This window comes from Neoarius graeffei, chromosome 17 (genome assembly GCF_027579695.1).
Source record: "Neoarius graeffei isolate fNeoGra1 chromosome 17, fNeoGra1.pri, whole genome shotgun sequence".
Lineage (NCBI taxonomy): Eukaryota > Metazoa > Chordata > Actinopteri > Siluriformes > Ariidae > Neoarius > Neoarius graeffei.
In genome coordinates, this window is record NC_083585.1 from 53,099,686 (window position 1) to 53,117,221 (window position 17,536).

At 39.2% G+C, this 17,536-nt stretch overlaps 1 protein-coding gene across 1 annotated transcript in view; it reads right to left on the minus strand.

Annotated features, from left to right (window-relative positions):
* Positions 1–17,536, minus strand: part of nbeab (neurobeachin b) — a 793,085-nt gene that overhangs the window by 306,133 nt on the left and 469,416 nt on the right. The window contains exon 38 of the mRNA XM_060943557.1: positions 11,890–12,036. Within this exon, the coding sequence (XP_060799540.1) occupies positions 11,890–12,036 (147 nt within the window). The remainder of the gene's footprint in view (positions 1–11,889; positions 12,037–17,536) is intronic.

The following is a 17,536-nucleotide window of genomic DNA, read 5'->3' on the forward strand; positions in this document are numbered from 1 at the left end:
ATGAATACATGCACAACTTAGTAAAATGCATTCATAAGACATTAAGCGTGTTGTTATAATTATTTATGAAGTACCACATAATATTCACTTAGATTCACTTGTACACATACTGACACCTGCGCATCATGATTCAGGAATACATGAATAACGCATTATAACGCTCACGAGGCACGGCACACATGGAGTCACTTGACTTGCAAATGGGGTCTTGAGAGAAACTCACAATCTCCTCTTTTGTTTCATTGCTTTATTTTGCAATTTAATATTAGAAATACCGAATACTGATTTTGTGGATATTTTTGAATAATTCTGTCAACATTCACTGGATATGAGCAATCACATGCTCTGATTGGCTACTCTACTACTAGGATATCGGCTCATATACCGTGAGGAGAGAAAAACAAAATGGTGGAGCGTATCAAGTCAGATACATCATTTTGCAATCAAGTATTTAAATGAAACATGGGCGGCACTGTGGTGTAGTGGTTAGCACTGTTGCCTCACAGCAAGAAGGTTCTGGGTTCGAGCCCAGCAGCCGATGAGGGCCTTTCTGTGTGGAGTTTGCATGTTCTCCCCGTGTCTGCGTGGGTTTCCTCCGGGTGCTCCGGTTTCTCTCACAGTCCAAAGACAATGCACATGGGGTGGCCTTGAGCAAGGTACCTAACCTCCAACTGCTCCCCGGGCGCTGTTAGTATGGCCGCCCACTGCTCTGGGTATGTGTGTGTGCTCATTACTCACTTGTGTGTGTTCACTACTTCAGATGGGTTAAATGCAGAGGACAAATTTCACTGTGCTTGAGTGAGTATGCAAATAAAGGCTTCTTCTTCTTAAATGTATTTATTTATTTATTTATTTATAAACCACCCCCAAAATCTCCTGTTCCACACTCCGGCCCAGTCGGTGGCAGTAATGCACCTTTAAGTTGGTTTACCAACTGCCAAAAAAAATGAAAGAAGAAAAACAAAATGGCGGAGTGTGTTGCCGAACCAACCGAGGATGAAATAAAAACTCTACTCGAAAACAAAACCCCCAAAAATAAACAAGCAACAAAATATGGAATAAAAGTATCTGATCGTCAGAACGTATCTTTTTTTCATTTTCAAGAATTATTTGTATTATTATTATTATTATTATTATTATTACATTTTTCACAAATTGCTCCTGTTATTTCGTTAGTTTGTTTACATTCTAAGCGGAAATGATTTTGTCGGACGTTTTGTAGAAAGTTTTTATTTATCGAATTTGCAAAAAAAAATGTTCTGTTTCTCAAAATCCAGTGAATGTGGATAGAATAAAACCGTTATTCCACTCAATCTCGTCGTACATGGATTATAGCCGACTATCAGCTCATGTATGACTCGATTTCGTGGAATAACTGTTAAATACGACCTGGAATCACATTCAGACAAGCCATGTTTAAAATGAAGAGTGTAATCTTTATTTTAGTCATTTTTCACGATCATAACGCACTTCGCTCAGTGAATTTCAGCAATATAAAACCGAACACATTTTCCAATCTGTCTACCTACACTGTAAAACCCGATAAGGTCACTGAGCTCAAAAATTTTATTGAAACCGATTATGTAAAAATTTTTGAGGTAAGTAACTTAAATTTTTTAAGGTAAGACTTCTTAAAAAATTACACTATAGTTACACTTAATTGTAATTTTTAAGAAATCTTACCTTAAAAAATTTAAGTTACCTCAAAAATTTTTACTAGTGCTGTCAAGCGATTAAAATATTTAATCGCGATTAATGTCGCGACTGTCATAGTTAACTCGCGATTAATCGCAATTTAATCACACATTTTTGTCACATGAAAAACCACTGTAATTCTCTTATCAGCATAAAAAAGTGAATGGGCTTGCTCACCGTTCGAACTACGGGGGTACTCGGGGGATCCGAGATCCCCTGAAACAGACATGAGATCCCTTGAAAACATGATTTGGGAAATGCGAAGTGAGCACGCGATGGAGAGCCACGCTCTGAGACAAGCGCAAGCACCCCCCCCAAGGGAAAAAAGGGACCCCCCGAAAATATCGGCATAGTTCGAACACTGGTTGTACCAATGTTTTTTTTTTTATTGCAGAGCATAACACGTCTTGTCACAGCCACTGCAAAGTGGGGCTGGAGCCGCCGATGGGAAAACGAAACCTAAGCCGAGCACCGTGGCTCTTCGGGGGAGGGCAGAGGACTCTGGCTGTGCGGGGCGTGGCATTACAGTCTAGCTGCTATCGTTTTTCTAAGCAAAGTCTCTGTTCCAAGTTCCTGGCAGTTTCAAAAGCTTATGAAAAACCTACATCATGTCACAGAGCGTTAATCTCGCAATAAAAAAATTATCGCCGTTAAAATTGAGTCAAGTTAACGCGTTAATAACGCGACATTTTTGACAGCACTAATTTTTACGTAATCGGTTTCAATAAAATTTTTGAGCTCAGTGACCTTATCGGGTTTTACAGTGTACCGCTGCTTAACAAACTGCATTCGGTTTCCCAAAATCCTCTTCACACTAAGAGCATCTTCACTAGGAGAGAGAGTGTTCATTGTGATGCTCGCTCTACCCTTTAACGATGATATTTGTGGTGCGATGCTTTTCGGAAACTCCGGCCTGATCTTGTACCTCAAATCACTGTACTTCCTGTGTTCTGGATTTGATAGAGTTTATAGATTCGATAGTAAGAGTTTTCAGTATGAGATGCGGCTCATGGCAACGATCGTGACGACAGTGTAAAGTTGTCAAGAGACACTGAGCTCATCAGTGGGTTTTACGCTGACGTGGATGAAACTGCGAAGCGTTTTACAGTTTAATATGCAAACCTGACACACTACGGTGGCTGAGAGAGGCCACAAGGTTTCCAAATTAAGATAACATTGACAAATACAGGAAACTCATGCATCAATCCAGTATTGCGTAGCTGCATCATGAAATGTCTTGCAAGTTGAGAAAACAATTGCAAACATAGCGAACGCAAAACAAATGTAGCCTACAGCACGTGCAACAAGTTGATTTGAGAATGTGTCTCCCACAAAACAGACAGTGCACACAAAAACAAACACACTACAAATAACCACAGCACAACAACAGCGTTCTCCCCGGAGGACTTACTGACAGACCCTTTAATGCTTTGCAGGCTGAGTAACGTGAACTTTAGCTTTATTGATGATTTCACTCTTAAGAAAGCTATATTTTCACAATTTATTATTGAATCGAGACATTGTTCATGTTATTTAATGTCTTGTTGATTTTAGCTAACTGACCAATAGCTTAATAAAATTCAACTTACAAAGACCGTGAAGCATCAGCAAGTCCTCCAGGTGGAAACCTCTCTGTGTCGTGAATCCTTTCGTTGTGTTGCAGTTAACCGCAGCATGTTTGTTTTTGCGTGTGCTGTCTGAATTTGCAGTAGACACGTTATCAAATCAAATTGTTGCTTGTGCTGTAGGTTACTTTTCTGTTTTCTCAATTTGCAAGACATTTCATGGTGCAACTACATGTCATGAAATTGTTGCATGCATTATCTGTTTTTGCTCGTGTTGTAATTTGGAAGTGTTGTGACCCTCTCAGCCACCGTAGACACGCAGATCAGCAGACACATACAAAGCCAAATATTACTCCACACCAGCAGAGATTATCTTCATATAAAACCAAAATACTTCCCAGTAGACTGGTAAGTCGTTGCAAAGGGTATTTCTTTGTTTTTTAGTCACTTATGTGTTACACATATGTACTGTATGTTACTGATATAATAAAATGCTCAGATGTTATAGTAGTGCTGGGTTGTAAAACTGGAATTAAAATAATAAAAGTAATGTGGTTAAGGCTTAGGGTCGTAGAAAATTCATAATGTCCATTTTGGGATCGCTTGCCAAAAAGGTTTGGGGAGCCATGCCAGAAAATAAACGTTTAAGATGCAATTTCTAAAAGAATGACTGGATGCCTGAGACTTTGGCACAATATTGAACAGTGTTTCATATCAGTTAATGTGTGTGTGTGTGTGTGTGTGTGTGTGTGTGTGTGTGTGTGTGTGTGTGTGTATTAAAGGTATGTACACATAATGTCATGACTCTTGCCTGAAGTCAGCTGGGATTGGTTCCAGCTTCCCCTGATGGATAAGTTGTGTAGGTGGATGAATGGATGGATGGATGACTAGATGGATGGTTAGATGGATGACTGAATGAATGGATGCTTAGCTGGATAGATGATGGATGGATGACTAGATGAATGAATGAACGAACAAACAGACAAATGAATGAACAAATGAATGTTTGCTTAGATGGATAGATGGATGATGAGATGGATGATTGAATGAATGGATGCTTAGGCTGGATAGATGATGGATAGATGGATGACTAAATGGGTGGTTAGATGAATGAATGAATGAATGAATGAATGCTTGGATGGATGGATGGATGGATGGATGGATGGATGGATGGATGGATGGATGGATGGATGGGTCATTAGATGATTGAATGGATGGATGAATGAATGAATGAATGAATGAATGAATACTTAGCTGGATGGATGGATGGATGGATGGATGGATGGATGGATGGATGGATGGATGATTGAATAAATTGATGGATGGATGGTTAGATGGATGATTGAATGACTGGCTATTTAGATGGATGGATGATTGAATGAATGGATGGTTAGATGGATGATGGAATGAATGGATGGATGGATAGATGGATGGATGATTGAATGAATTGATATTTGGATGGATGGATGGATGGATGGATGGATGGATGGATGGATGGATGGATGGATGGGTGGATCATTGAATGAATTGATACCTAGCTGGATGGATGATGGAAGTATGGATGGATGGTTAGATGGGTGATTGAATGAATGGATATTTAGATGGATGGATGATTGAATGAATGGATATTTAGAAGGATGGATGGTTAGATGGATTGATGGTTAGACAGATGGTGGAACGGATGGATGATTGAATTAATTGATATTGGGATGGATGGATGGACAATGGATGGGTGGATGATTAAATGAATGGATATTTAGACGGATGGATGTTAGATGGATGGATTGTTAGACAGATGATGGAATGGATGGATGGATGGATGGATGAATGGATGAATGGAAGGATGGATGGACAATGTCATGATGGAGGACATTATAAACATGTGATTGCCTAACAACTGACCCCAGAGCACAACAGTGCAGCAAAATTAAATCTTTATAGAATGTACAGTTGGTATATTTAATGAAATATGTGCTGACTGAACAATATGGAGCCTCGGAGGTTATTTTTAATAAGGCATGGCTGCAAAATAACATTTCAAATTTCATGGGCATGAATTGTGTAACTTGATCCCTCAACTTTACATGTTGTAGAACACCTTCATGGGCCTGGTGGGACTGTGTTAGCTACGCCATTGGAATTACATCCTGAACCTCTTTTGGTGGACTCTTTTTTTTTTTCCTCCCCTCAATTGTAAAGCGACCTTGGGTGTTAGAACAGCACTGTATACCTTGAACTGATTATTATTATTATTATTATTATTATTATTATTATTATTATTATTATTATTATTAACTTGTAAATTTGAGTTATTTATTTGGCAAGACAAACAAACAAAAAATCTATTTGCTTTGAGAATTTGTTGAATGCTACACAAGCTTTTACATTCATACTGTAATACCGTAATACCAGTGACACCAGTATGTCTTCATATGACATTCCAGTATTGAAGTAAAGTTGAATATTATCAATCACAGCAGTCTAACTTGAGTGATTTTTCCATCTCACATATTTTAGATTACAATATTTGCCACAAGTTACGTATTTCACAGCCATGAAACAGATCTCTCAAAACGTGGCCTTAACATATAAACCTATGGTGACGATGCATTAAAAATGAACTCATGCCACCTCAGTGCTTCTGTATAATACCCTCTTAGTACCATCCACTATTTGCTTGAACATGACTCACATGAAACATTATGAAGGTTCATGTTCGGGTTTGGGGTTACGTTTGTATCGTTTCCAATCTGATCTCATGAGACGTGTACACAAATCCAAACAAGTTACAGCAATGTGTTGGAAATATGTTTGACATCTTTAAAATATTATTACGCTACAGATGTTAACCCTGCCTCAGTTCTAACCTCAATCTTCATGACTTCATCATTGTCTTTATAAAATCGAACAAAAATATATTAAAAAAAAATATATATATATATATATATATATATATATATATATATATATATATATATTCATCCATAAATTCTGGCGTTGCTCAGCGCAATCTTTCAACAAGGACTGAATTTACTTTTTAACACCAAAACAAGTTTCAAGGGAAAAGGGCATGGAGTTTCTCGCTGCATGAAAAATTCATGAGCCGTAAATAGAAACTCGGTCGACTCCCCGATTTATAATCCCTGTGATTGCAGTACAGCAAACATTTAAAGAATTTATGGACTGTGAAAGTATTGGAGTGAAACAACTTTATAATACGTAGAGTATATACACTTGCATGTACATTCACACACACACACACACACACACACACACACACACACACACACACACACACACACACACTCATTGTGCTTTGAGGCAGAACGTTTATAAAAAAAAAATGCTGTTCATATAATTAAAGCTGTTTGGTTAATTTAGATCATGGTTCATGGATGAACTTTGGATAACTTACCTGTCTAAAAAAAGACGCATGTGTGCTCAAGTCTGTAAGTTGGCGTGCGAGATTCAACAGAGCTGCTATTAAATCCAGAGAGAATTTGGACGACTCAACTTCTGGCAGCTGAGACACACCAACGCACATAAACAGGCTCAATTTCTGAGCATGAAGAGGTTATTGTGCTGTTTTATATACACATGTAGTACTGTGGCCCATTAGGATCCCATTAGGATCCATTTATTTATTTATTTATTTAGTCGCCCGGGACGGAGTCCACCAGGGGGCGAGGTATTGTTTTTGGTCAGGTTTGTTTGTTTGTTTCTTTGTTTTTTTGTAAACAATATTACGGGAAAACAGCTGGATCAATCTTCATGAAACTTTCAGGATAGATGGGCATTGGTCTCAAATAGAACCTCCAACATTTTGAGAGTCATCCGGTCAGGGTCACGGTGATCAAAAAGGTAAATAAATAAATAAATAAATAAATAAAGCTCTGAGCTTAGACTGCAGGAGCACTGCTTTGGAAAGACTCCTCCCACAAACACGCTGATTGGATCACTACCTGCCTCATTTGCATACACTGTGCTGTCACTGGATGGTTTCTTGGTTCGTTTACCGTACATACGCAAAGGAAGGGTTTTTTCCCCCACGCCTACCTTTAAACCCCCGATTAAAAACTTCCCCGCTTTGTCGATTTATTATTATAAACTCATCTCATTATCTGTAGCCGCTTTATCCTGTCCTACAGGGTCGCAGGCAAGCTGGAGCCTATCCCAGCTGACTACGGGCGAAAGGCGGGGTACACCCTGGACAAGTCGCCAGGTCATCACAGGGCTGACACATAGACACAGACAACCATTCACACTCACATTCACACCTACGCTCAATTTAGAGTCACCAGTTAACCTAACCTGCATGTCTTTGGACTGTGGGGGAAACCAGAGCACCCGGAGGAAACCCACGCGGACACGGGGAGAACATGCAAACTCCGCACAGAAAGGCCCTCGCCGGCCACGGGGCTCGAACCCGGACCTTCTTGCTGTGAGGCGACAGCACTAACCACTACACCACCATGCTGCACTAAATATAAATTATAAATTATAAATAAATGGACTAAAGAAATGGCTTTCAGACGTGTTTATGCTTATTACACAGGGAAAGTGCGTTCCACTGAGCTCTAGCGCCAGGCCATTTCTGGGAAATAAGAGTTTGGGTCATGGCGATAGTGTGTGTAAGTCAGCCTCGGTTCAGAGCTTTCAGTTTCGAAAACTGTAAGAGGTAAGAGTAGAATAATATAAAGTACAGACACTTGGTATATTTTACTTCTGTGATTTTTAAATTGTTCATTTTTGGATTACGCGTCATATTTGTGGCTACTGCCTCATAGAGTAAATATATATGCTGTATTTACTGTAGAGACACGGGATCAGAAAACTATATTATTTTCAGCAGTAGCCACATGGACCCATAGGGTACCTATTTTTTTACGCAATATTTTCCTTCATATTCATCATAAGTGCTACCGGGCGGGGTTTCTTTTGCCTGGCAACACTTGTTTGTTTATTTATTTGTTTGTTTGTTTTAAATACACATATCTGCACTAGGGCGGCACGGTGGTGTAGTGGTTAGCGCTGTCGCCTCACAGCAAGAAGGTCCGGGTTCGAGCCCCGTGGCCGGCGAGGGCCTTTCTGTGCGGAGTTTGCATGTTCTCCCCGTGTCCGCGTGGGTTTCCTCCGGGTGCTCCGGTTTCCCCCACAGTCCAAAGACATGCAGGTTAGGTTAACTGGTGACTCTAAATTGACCGTAGGTGTGAATGTGAGTGTGAATGGTTGTCTGTGTCTATGTGTCAGCCCTGTGATGACCTGGCGACTTGTCCAGGGTGTACCCCGCCTTTCGCCCGTAGTCAGCTGGGATAGGCTCCAGCTTGCCTGCGACCCTGTAGAAGGATAAAGCGGCTAGAGATAATGAGATGAGATGAGATGAGATATCTGCACTATGTACATAGGTGTAGTTACAGTAGCATCACAGCTGGACCAGTGTTTGCTAATGTAGCATCACCAGCTCAAAAATTTTACCCAGCTGCAACCACTTCTGAGGTAAACCAGAAAATGATACGCATCTGATAGAGTTATTTAATCAGGGTTTACATTTCTAACCTTGATATGCTTTCATTTTTAAGATTTCTCTTTTGATTATAGCGTGACATGAGAATTTATCCGAATTCATCAGAAAAACAGTGATATTCACAGTCATTGATTAGCAGTCATATGTTTGACTTGATTTTTCTTTCTCTCTTTCTTCCCCCCGCCCCATTATGAACCATCTAAACATGGGATTTACATGATTAATGGCTCCCACTAGAGTTAGTCTTATTTTAAAAACAGCTCTGCTTGCCTCTGGAGATAAAGACCCATGCGTGGAAATGTGCTGAAAGGGGAAAAAAATCCAAAAACAGAAAAAAAAAAAAAGAAATGAGAGAAGAATGATGGATAAACAAACATTCAGCAGCCCCAAGAGAACATCAGAGGAACACAGTCCAGAGCAACACACACTGCTCAAGGCTGTCAAACATATCATAACAACAAGCTTCAACTGCAAAATAAATCACTGAGGCTCGGCTGATCTGTTTCGAGCCACGTCATGTTTGGTTGCTGGCCACATCGTACCGAAATCCACTCGATGCTGAGGGGCGGTGTGTAATATGGCTGTCAATCAGAGACATGATCACAGCTCAGCCCTTAGACTTACCTGAATATTCAGCTGTTTATCTTAAAACATACCCAGGAACATGTTAAAGTGTGGATCGACCTGTGATCCCTGACCGTGCTGAATTCACATTCTTCGTCACTATGTTTAAACTTGGACAGTTTGTAAAATCGTTTGTTGGAAGTCGTCTTAAAAATAATAATATGCTCTCGGAGATCTTCACAGATCAGATCAGATCACCACCACTTCCTCAAAATATAGTGTTATCAACATGTGATGTCATTTTAACCGCTGATTCTAATAAGAATTAATTCCTTGAAAAGATAAAAAAACGAGTGTTTCTATGTTGTTCAAATGTATTTCTCACCTCGCAAAGAAAAAAAAAGTAGTGTGATGATGTTATCTAATAACTAACAAACTCAATTCATTAATAATTAAATGTGATATATTATTAAACTGTATATTCTGTTTAGATAAAAATAAAAGAACGACGAAAAAAGACACATTTTGAAACTTGTACTTAAAGTGGATCAGCGTAATTTACTGCTTAATTTCAGGAAATAAATAAATTAATCAATACATTCAATTTAATTTAATTTAATTTAATATCCAAAGGCTGGATTTATATAATTGTGACCTGAGAGTGGCAGGGAAAATAAACTCAGTAAAATTAAATACAAAAACATAATATTACATGCATAAATGAATGAATGTATACACAAACAAACAAATAGATAAAAAAATCATTTTAAACTGTGTGTTTGTTTTCGATAAAAAAGTCCCATTTTGAAAATTGTATTTAAATTGGAGCAGTGTAAATACCTGCTCAACTTCCTAAAAACAAACAAACAAACAAACAAACAAACAAACAAACAAACAAACAAACAAACATTATTATTATTATTATTATTATTATTATTATTATTATTATTATTATATCTAAAGGCTGGATTTATATAATTGTGACCTGAAAATGGCAGGGAAAATAAAATCAGTAAAATTAAATACAAAAACATAATATTACATGCATGAATGAATGAATGAATGAATGAATGAATGAATACATAAATAAATAAATAAATTTGAATATCATTTTAAACTGTATGTTCATTTTAGATTTAAACCAAAAAAAGTCCCATTTTGAAATGTGTACTTAAAGTGGAGCAGCGTAAATACCTGCTCAACTTCCTAAAAACAAACAAACAAACAAACAAACAAACAAACCTACTGCTACTACTACTATTATTAATCTCATCTCATTATTATTATTATTATTATTATTATTATTATTATTATTATTATATCTAAAGACTGGATTTATATAATTGTGACCTGAAAATGGCAGGGAAAATAAAATCAGTAAAATTAAATACAAAAACATAATATTACATGCATGAATGAATGAATGAATGAATAAATAAATAAATAAATTTGAATATCATTTTAAACTGTATGTTCATTTTAGATTTAAACCAAAAAAAGTCCCATTTTGAAACGTGTACTTAAAGTGGAGCAGCGTAAATACCTGCTCAACTTCCTAAAAACAAACAAACAAACAAACAAACAAACCTACTGCTACTGCTACTACTACTATTATTAATCTCATTATTATTATTATTATTATTATTATTATTATTATTATTATTATTATTATTATTATATCTAAAGACTGGATTTATATAATTGTGACCTGAAAATGGCAGGGAAAATAAAATCAGTAAAATTAAATACAAAAACATAATATTACATGAATGAATGAATGAATGAATGAATACATAAATAAATAAATAAATAAATTTGAATATCATTTTAAACTGTATGTTCATTTTAGATTTAAACCAAAAAAAAGTCCCATTTTGAAACTTGTACTTAAAGTGGAGCAGCGTAAATACCTGCTCAACTTCCTAAAAACAAACAAACAAACAAACAAACAATACTACTGCTACTGCTACTACTACTAATTGTGAACTGAGAGTAGCAGGGAAATTAAAACCAGTAAAATTAAATACAGAAACATGATATTGCACAGACAGACAGACAGACAGACAGACAGACAGACAGACAGACAGACAGACAGATAGATAGATAGATAGATAGATAGATAGATAGATAGATAGATTCACCCATATAATAATCACATCTAAATAAATTATGGAGAATGTTCCTTGTGTGAAAGAAAGAAAGAAAGAAAGAAAGAAAGAAAGAAAGAAAGAAAGAAAGAAAGAAAGAAAGAAAGAAAGAAAAATATATAATAAACGATGGTGCTTTTGGAAATCAGGACATGTAGTTGCTTGGAAAGACATTTCTGTGTCTCTTCTCTGTAATGTCGTTCATCTCACGGCTAAATTAAATGAAGATACAGTACGTTCTGTGTACTGGGCTGCTTTAATTATATTGTTATAAAATTAAAAATCCTGACCTGCTGCAGTGACATATCTATTTCTATGTCCACACCATAAGGACAGTAAAGGTCAATCCCACAGCTATCTGAGGTCAGTGTGAATGAGTTGTCGGTTCCCTCACCTGCCAGGTTGTCCATGTCCTTATCCTGCAGCAGGCTGACGGCATCGTCCTCGCCTTCCAACATCAGCTCGGCCTCTGGGCTCTGGCTCACCACTGCATGGCCACGGAAACTCTTCCTTCCCTTCAGCACGTCCTCTTCCTCATGGCCTGGAGATTCAAAGCTCACTGTGAGAGATGGCCCTGACTGAACCGAGACAGTTTCACAATGAGCCGTATGAGTTACAGTGACATCGGCCACAGTAAAAACGCATAGGCTCATGTAATACACGTTACACTGTGTGCTCATGTATGCTTGTTGATTTGAAGTTAGGACCGAGCAAAGACGGTAGAATGTCATGTGACGGATTAACCAATCACAGCTAGCTATTAAAGATGGAACATAAATCATCCTACTTGGACTCTTAGCTTGAGCTTCAGCTAAAATCCACTGATTAGGTTGGTTATTGGATGTGTAGCATTCCTCATGTTCTTCCTGGTTTCTTTTGGATTCCTCTGACCTTCTTAAAATGTGAGGGTAAACAGACTGTTGACACTAAATTACCCCGAGGCAGGCTTGTAGTACTCGAGTCCAGGACTCGGACTTGAGTCTGACTCGTGCCCTAATTTTAAGGACTCATGACTTGACTCAGACTCGTGCATTAACTGCATTCGGACTTGTAAATTGGAGATTCGGATTCGGAATTTTTTCTTTATTTTTTGGAACACATCATAATAATTTGGCATAAGATATTCATATCTACATTAATATTTTTACTAATTTCATGCAAGAGAATGCACATTCACCTGTTCATACATCATGTTCAGGAACAAACTAACGTTAATGGCGCTAAAATGCCTGGAGAGAACGCCACTAGGATTGTCCGCTTTGCTTATACAGACTTCTCGTGCAGTGGGAAAAAATGTACTGCTATGTGTTCCATATGTAGAAGAACTATCGAGGAGACGACGGGGACAACCTCGAACTTCAATCGTCATTTGGCGAGACTCCGCCCAGAGAAGGAAGGGGCACACAATGTTCATTGCTCTGTTGATAGCGGGCGGGGCTTGCTTGCTGAGCGATGAACTAGCTAGTGTTAACCCTCTCTCATGTTATTTGCCCTGTTGATAGTGGGCGGGGCTTGCTAAGCAATGAACAAGCTTTTTATCTGTAGCCTGTTAACTAAAATGGGGCAGTCGAGCAGTAACGTTAGTCCAACACAGTAGCAGAGACGCTTTCACATAAAGGCAGCAACAGCCACCGTCAAATGGCGCGGTTGGAGTCTTGTTCTCGGACTCGACTCGGATCAATAGTGGACTCGACTCGGACTTGACTCTAAATTTTCTTTAATGACTTGGACTTGACTCAGACTTGAACACTCGAGACTGGACTCGAGGTTTAGTGACTTGACTACAACACTGCCCCGAGGTGTGAATGTGTGTGTGGTGCACAGTGAAGGACCAGCATCCCATCCAAGGTGTATTCCAGCCTCACAGTGTCCTTGGGATCGACTCCGGATCCACTACAGCCCTGACCCGGATAAAACATTTCCTGAAGATGACTAGGTGAGTCTTGTAGCAGTCTTTAAAATGTACGACAACAGATCGGTGAAAACGAGGCAGCTGGTTTAGATATGTTAGCTTCAAGAGCTTTATCCAATGACATGGAGCATCCATATTTTAAAGACTGCATTATATCCACTCTCATGATTTCTTTCCTTTTATAATCAGCTACAGTACGTTTGTGAGCACAGAAAGACATTTCCATTCAAGCCAAATGCTATAAATGTAAATATAATTTGGCCATTTGTGACCATTTCATTTGTTGAGGAAAATGCCATTGCACTTCCTCATAGATTTTGAGTATAAAGTATGAATTCCTGTATCCACATGAGTTCTGGGCTCGAGGCTTTATTTTACTTAATGGATGAAAAGGTCACTGATGAGCATTTTCACTGAAATTAACCAATCAATCACTTTATCACTGTTATTTTGTCAAATAAACACGAGTGTAAAGACGTCTCAGTCATCCGTAGCTAGGAATCCAAGAGGCCAAAAGATTACAGAAAGATACACGCATCTCGGAAGAAACACATCCTAGCCTTCACCTTCCCTGGTGACTAGCCGTCATGTCATAAAGGAAAGCTAGCTAGAGTACGGACATGGTAAAAGAAAATGGGAAAATGTTTACGCCAAGATGGTCAAGGCACCAAAATAAAGTCCCTCCTCTTCCTGCTGTTTATTAAAATCTCACTCATTCATTCAAAGCCTGCTTAAGCCTTTACACTGTGTATGTGTCGACATCTTTATAGAATTTAAACAGTGTCCATAAGTCAAAGTTCATCACCAAAGCTTCAAATAAAAAGGGAGTAAAAGGCGATTCAGGTCCTCTGGAGATGAAGGGGAAAATTGTCGACTTTAATTAGGCAAGAAAGCAAAGGAAAGACTGCAGGCGAGTCTGTCACACATCTCTCCAGCCAGACGTCCATGTGGATTTGTCTTTTTTAAGGTCAGAACAGAGAGAGAGAGAGAGAGAGAGAGAGAGAGAGAGAGAGAGAGAGAGACTCAATAAAGAAGAGATGGAAATAAAAGGGCAGAAATGTGAACTGCTTATCAGAAATGTTCAGACGGATTGCACTCTTGACGTTTTTTTTTTAGGAAAACCCTTGAGACACTGAGGATTTCCCTGAGGCTCATATACATTACATCATGTCATAAGGGTGGATCTGAGTGTCATCATTTTCGCTATCAAGGGAGACTGGATTTAAAAAAAAAAAAAACACTGTGCCTCCTAGCTGAGACGCTTTTGTCAGTTTGAAGCAAAGCAAAAAATAATAATAAAATAAAAAAAATAAAAACCAGACAGGAAATGGAGACTGTACTAGTTAAACGGATGTTGCTTGCTGATCAAAAGCATGAGGGTGAAATTTCAGAATTCTGTAAACCATCCTTACGACTGCGTTAAAGCTGGAAGCACATTGTTGGGCAAAAATCAAGCTGTGATTGGCAAGCCGTAGTCGAGGACCGGAGAGAAAACAAACCAGGTTGTTGAGTCTGAAAAGAAACTGATCTGTGATGGACACAACGTAGAGGAAGGAACATTTAATTTCACAATATTTTGCTGTCAAAGAACTGAGAAGAAAAACAGATCCTAAACAGCCTAAACAATAAATGAGCAGAAACATTTCAAAGCATACCAGATAAATCCACCATCATGAAAATCCAATGCTGTCTCCATATTCTGAAATGAAAGTGCAATCATATCCATTTGTCAACATTCATAGTGAGGTGTGAAAAGCATTTTGGGCTGGATTTCACTTTCATTCCTCAAACTAGCACTAGAATAAAACCAGAGCCCAGAACCAGGGTCTGTGAACACTCAGGCCTGTACCCGCAGATACACCCGGACAGGTAGAGAAGCCAGACGCAAACAGGACTCGCCACATCCTCCTCATATGGCACTGCAAGCTGGATTGAGACAAAACAGGATGGCTGTGATCTGCCAATTTTTGAGCTTCTGGGGTAAAAGTGGAAGAGGAGAAACATGGGGAATAAAATACCAAGATATCAAAAAAGAGCAGCAGATGAGATCAGATATGGCGGCATGGTGGTGTAGTGGTTAGCGCTGTCGCCTCACAGCAAGAAGGTCCGGGTTCGAGCCCCGTGGCCAGCGAGGGCCTTTCTGTGCGGAGTTTGCAAAGACATGCAGGTTAGGCTAACTGGTGACTCTAAATTGACCGTAGGTGTGAATGTGAGTGTGAATGGTTGTCTGTGTCTATGTGTCAGCCCTGTGATGACCTGGCGACTTGTCCAGGGTGTACCCCGCCTTTCGCCCGTAGTCAGCTGGGATAGGCTCCAGCTTGCCTGCGACCCTGTAGAACAGGATAAAGAGGCTAGAGATAATGAGATGATAATGAGAAACCTTTATTTGTCACATGTACACTTCAAGCACAGTGAAATTCATCCTCTGCATTTAACCCATTTGAAGCAGTGAACACACGCACACACCCAGCGCAGTGGGCAGCCACACTAGAGCGCCCAGGGAGCAGTCAGGTGTTCGGTACCTTGCTCAAGGGCACCTCAGCCCAAGGCCGCCCCACGTTAACCTAACCTGCATGTCTTTGGACTGTGGGGGAAACCGGAGCACCCAGAGGAAACCCACGCAGACACAGGGAGAACATCCAAACTCCACACAGAAAGGCCCTCGTCGGCCGCTGGGTTCGAACCCGGAACCTTCTTGCTGTGAGGCGACTGTGCTAACCACTACACCACCGTGCCACCCATTTAATGTGTAAGGAATTAAAAATGTAAGGGTGCGCTATTATAGGAAAATGAGACCATCAATGACAGCATAGCTCACTCCGGCCACATCTAGTCCAGAAGGAACGATCTAAAGTGGGCCACCTTGCGCATGAAATGTTGCAAGCTATATACACTATATGCAAGCTATACATAGAAGTGATATCCACCCTAGGAATACCAACCTATTTGCCAGAAAGAATCTAAAACGGTGAGGAATTGACCGAGAAGAAGCGATTTTTGTTGAACTGCTCATTAAGGCTTCATTAGTCCATAACTTCATTAATAATTGTAATTAAGCAAATCTGGGTAGAAGTTCTATGCACCCTAGGTCCCCCTACCTTCATGCCAGAGAGGATCAAAATCGGTGAAGAATTGAAGGAGAAGAAGTGATTTGTGTGGAAACTGCTCGTTAGGGATTGATTAATTACTCCATATCTTCATTATTAATTGCAATTATGCAAATTTGGGTAGAAGCTATAGTATATGCACCCCAGGCAGACCTACCTTCCTGTCAAAAAGAATAAAAATCGGTGAAGAATTGAGAAAGAAGAAGCGATTTTTGTGAAATGTGGATGACACCGGACGGACGACAGACAACACAAGATGGCATAAACTTATCACCTGTCGGCCGGATGAGCTAATAATCAACAACTGGGTAGTGTAATGTGACACAAAGCAGAGTTACTCCTAAACTTGATTGTTTTCCTATGGAGGACTTTCATGAACATCATTGTAACTGCGGATTTGTTTACACGGCCATGTTGCAGGGCAAGCTTTGTGTTTGCCAGAGACCGGCACAAGTGTACGCAAGTGATTGTAAACCAAATTCAGTAAACATCTACAGATAAACTTGTAGAAGTGACATCTACAGTAAAAGAACAATGCCAGAGCTCTATAGTGCTTTAGGATGTAATAACAGACGTGGAGATAAGCCTGGTTTAACTTTTCACTGCTTCCCGGTGAACCCAGAAAAACGAGAAAAATGGCGAACTGCAGTTAAACAGAAAGAAAAACATTCCCGTGTGTGCCGAGAACATTTTATATCAGGTTAGTGTGAAAGCTCTGTGTAATCTTAAAATGTAGTTCTGGACGTGGGCTTTGGACATGATAGGTTTTATTAGACCTAATGCATGGTGAGACTAGCAGCAAGTTTATGTAGTACTGATAATGTAGACTCGGCTAAACACCATAAAATATGCTAGCTCTAGGCCCTGGTTTGTTTATTGCTATTAGAAGTCCATGCTTGAGTTTTTTTTTCTTCTTTTTTTCGTTTCCATTTCCGGTTGAGAGTACGTCGTACATGTTCTGGCTGCCGCTTCTCACCAGAGCTTTTCTCATTTTATTTTTATTTTCTTTCTTTTTCTATTTT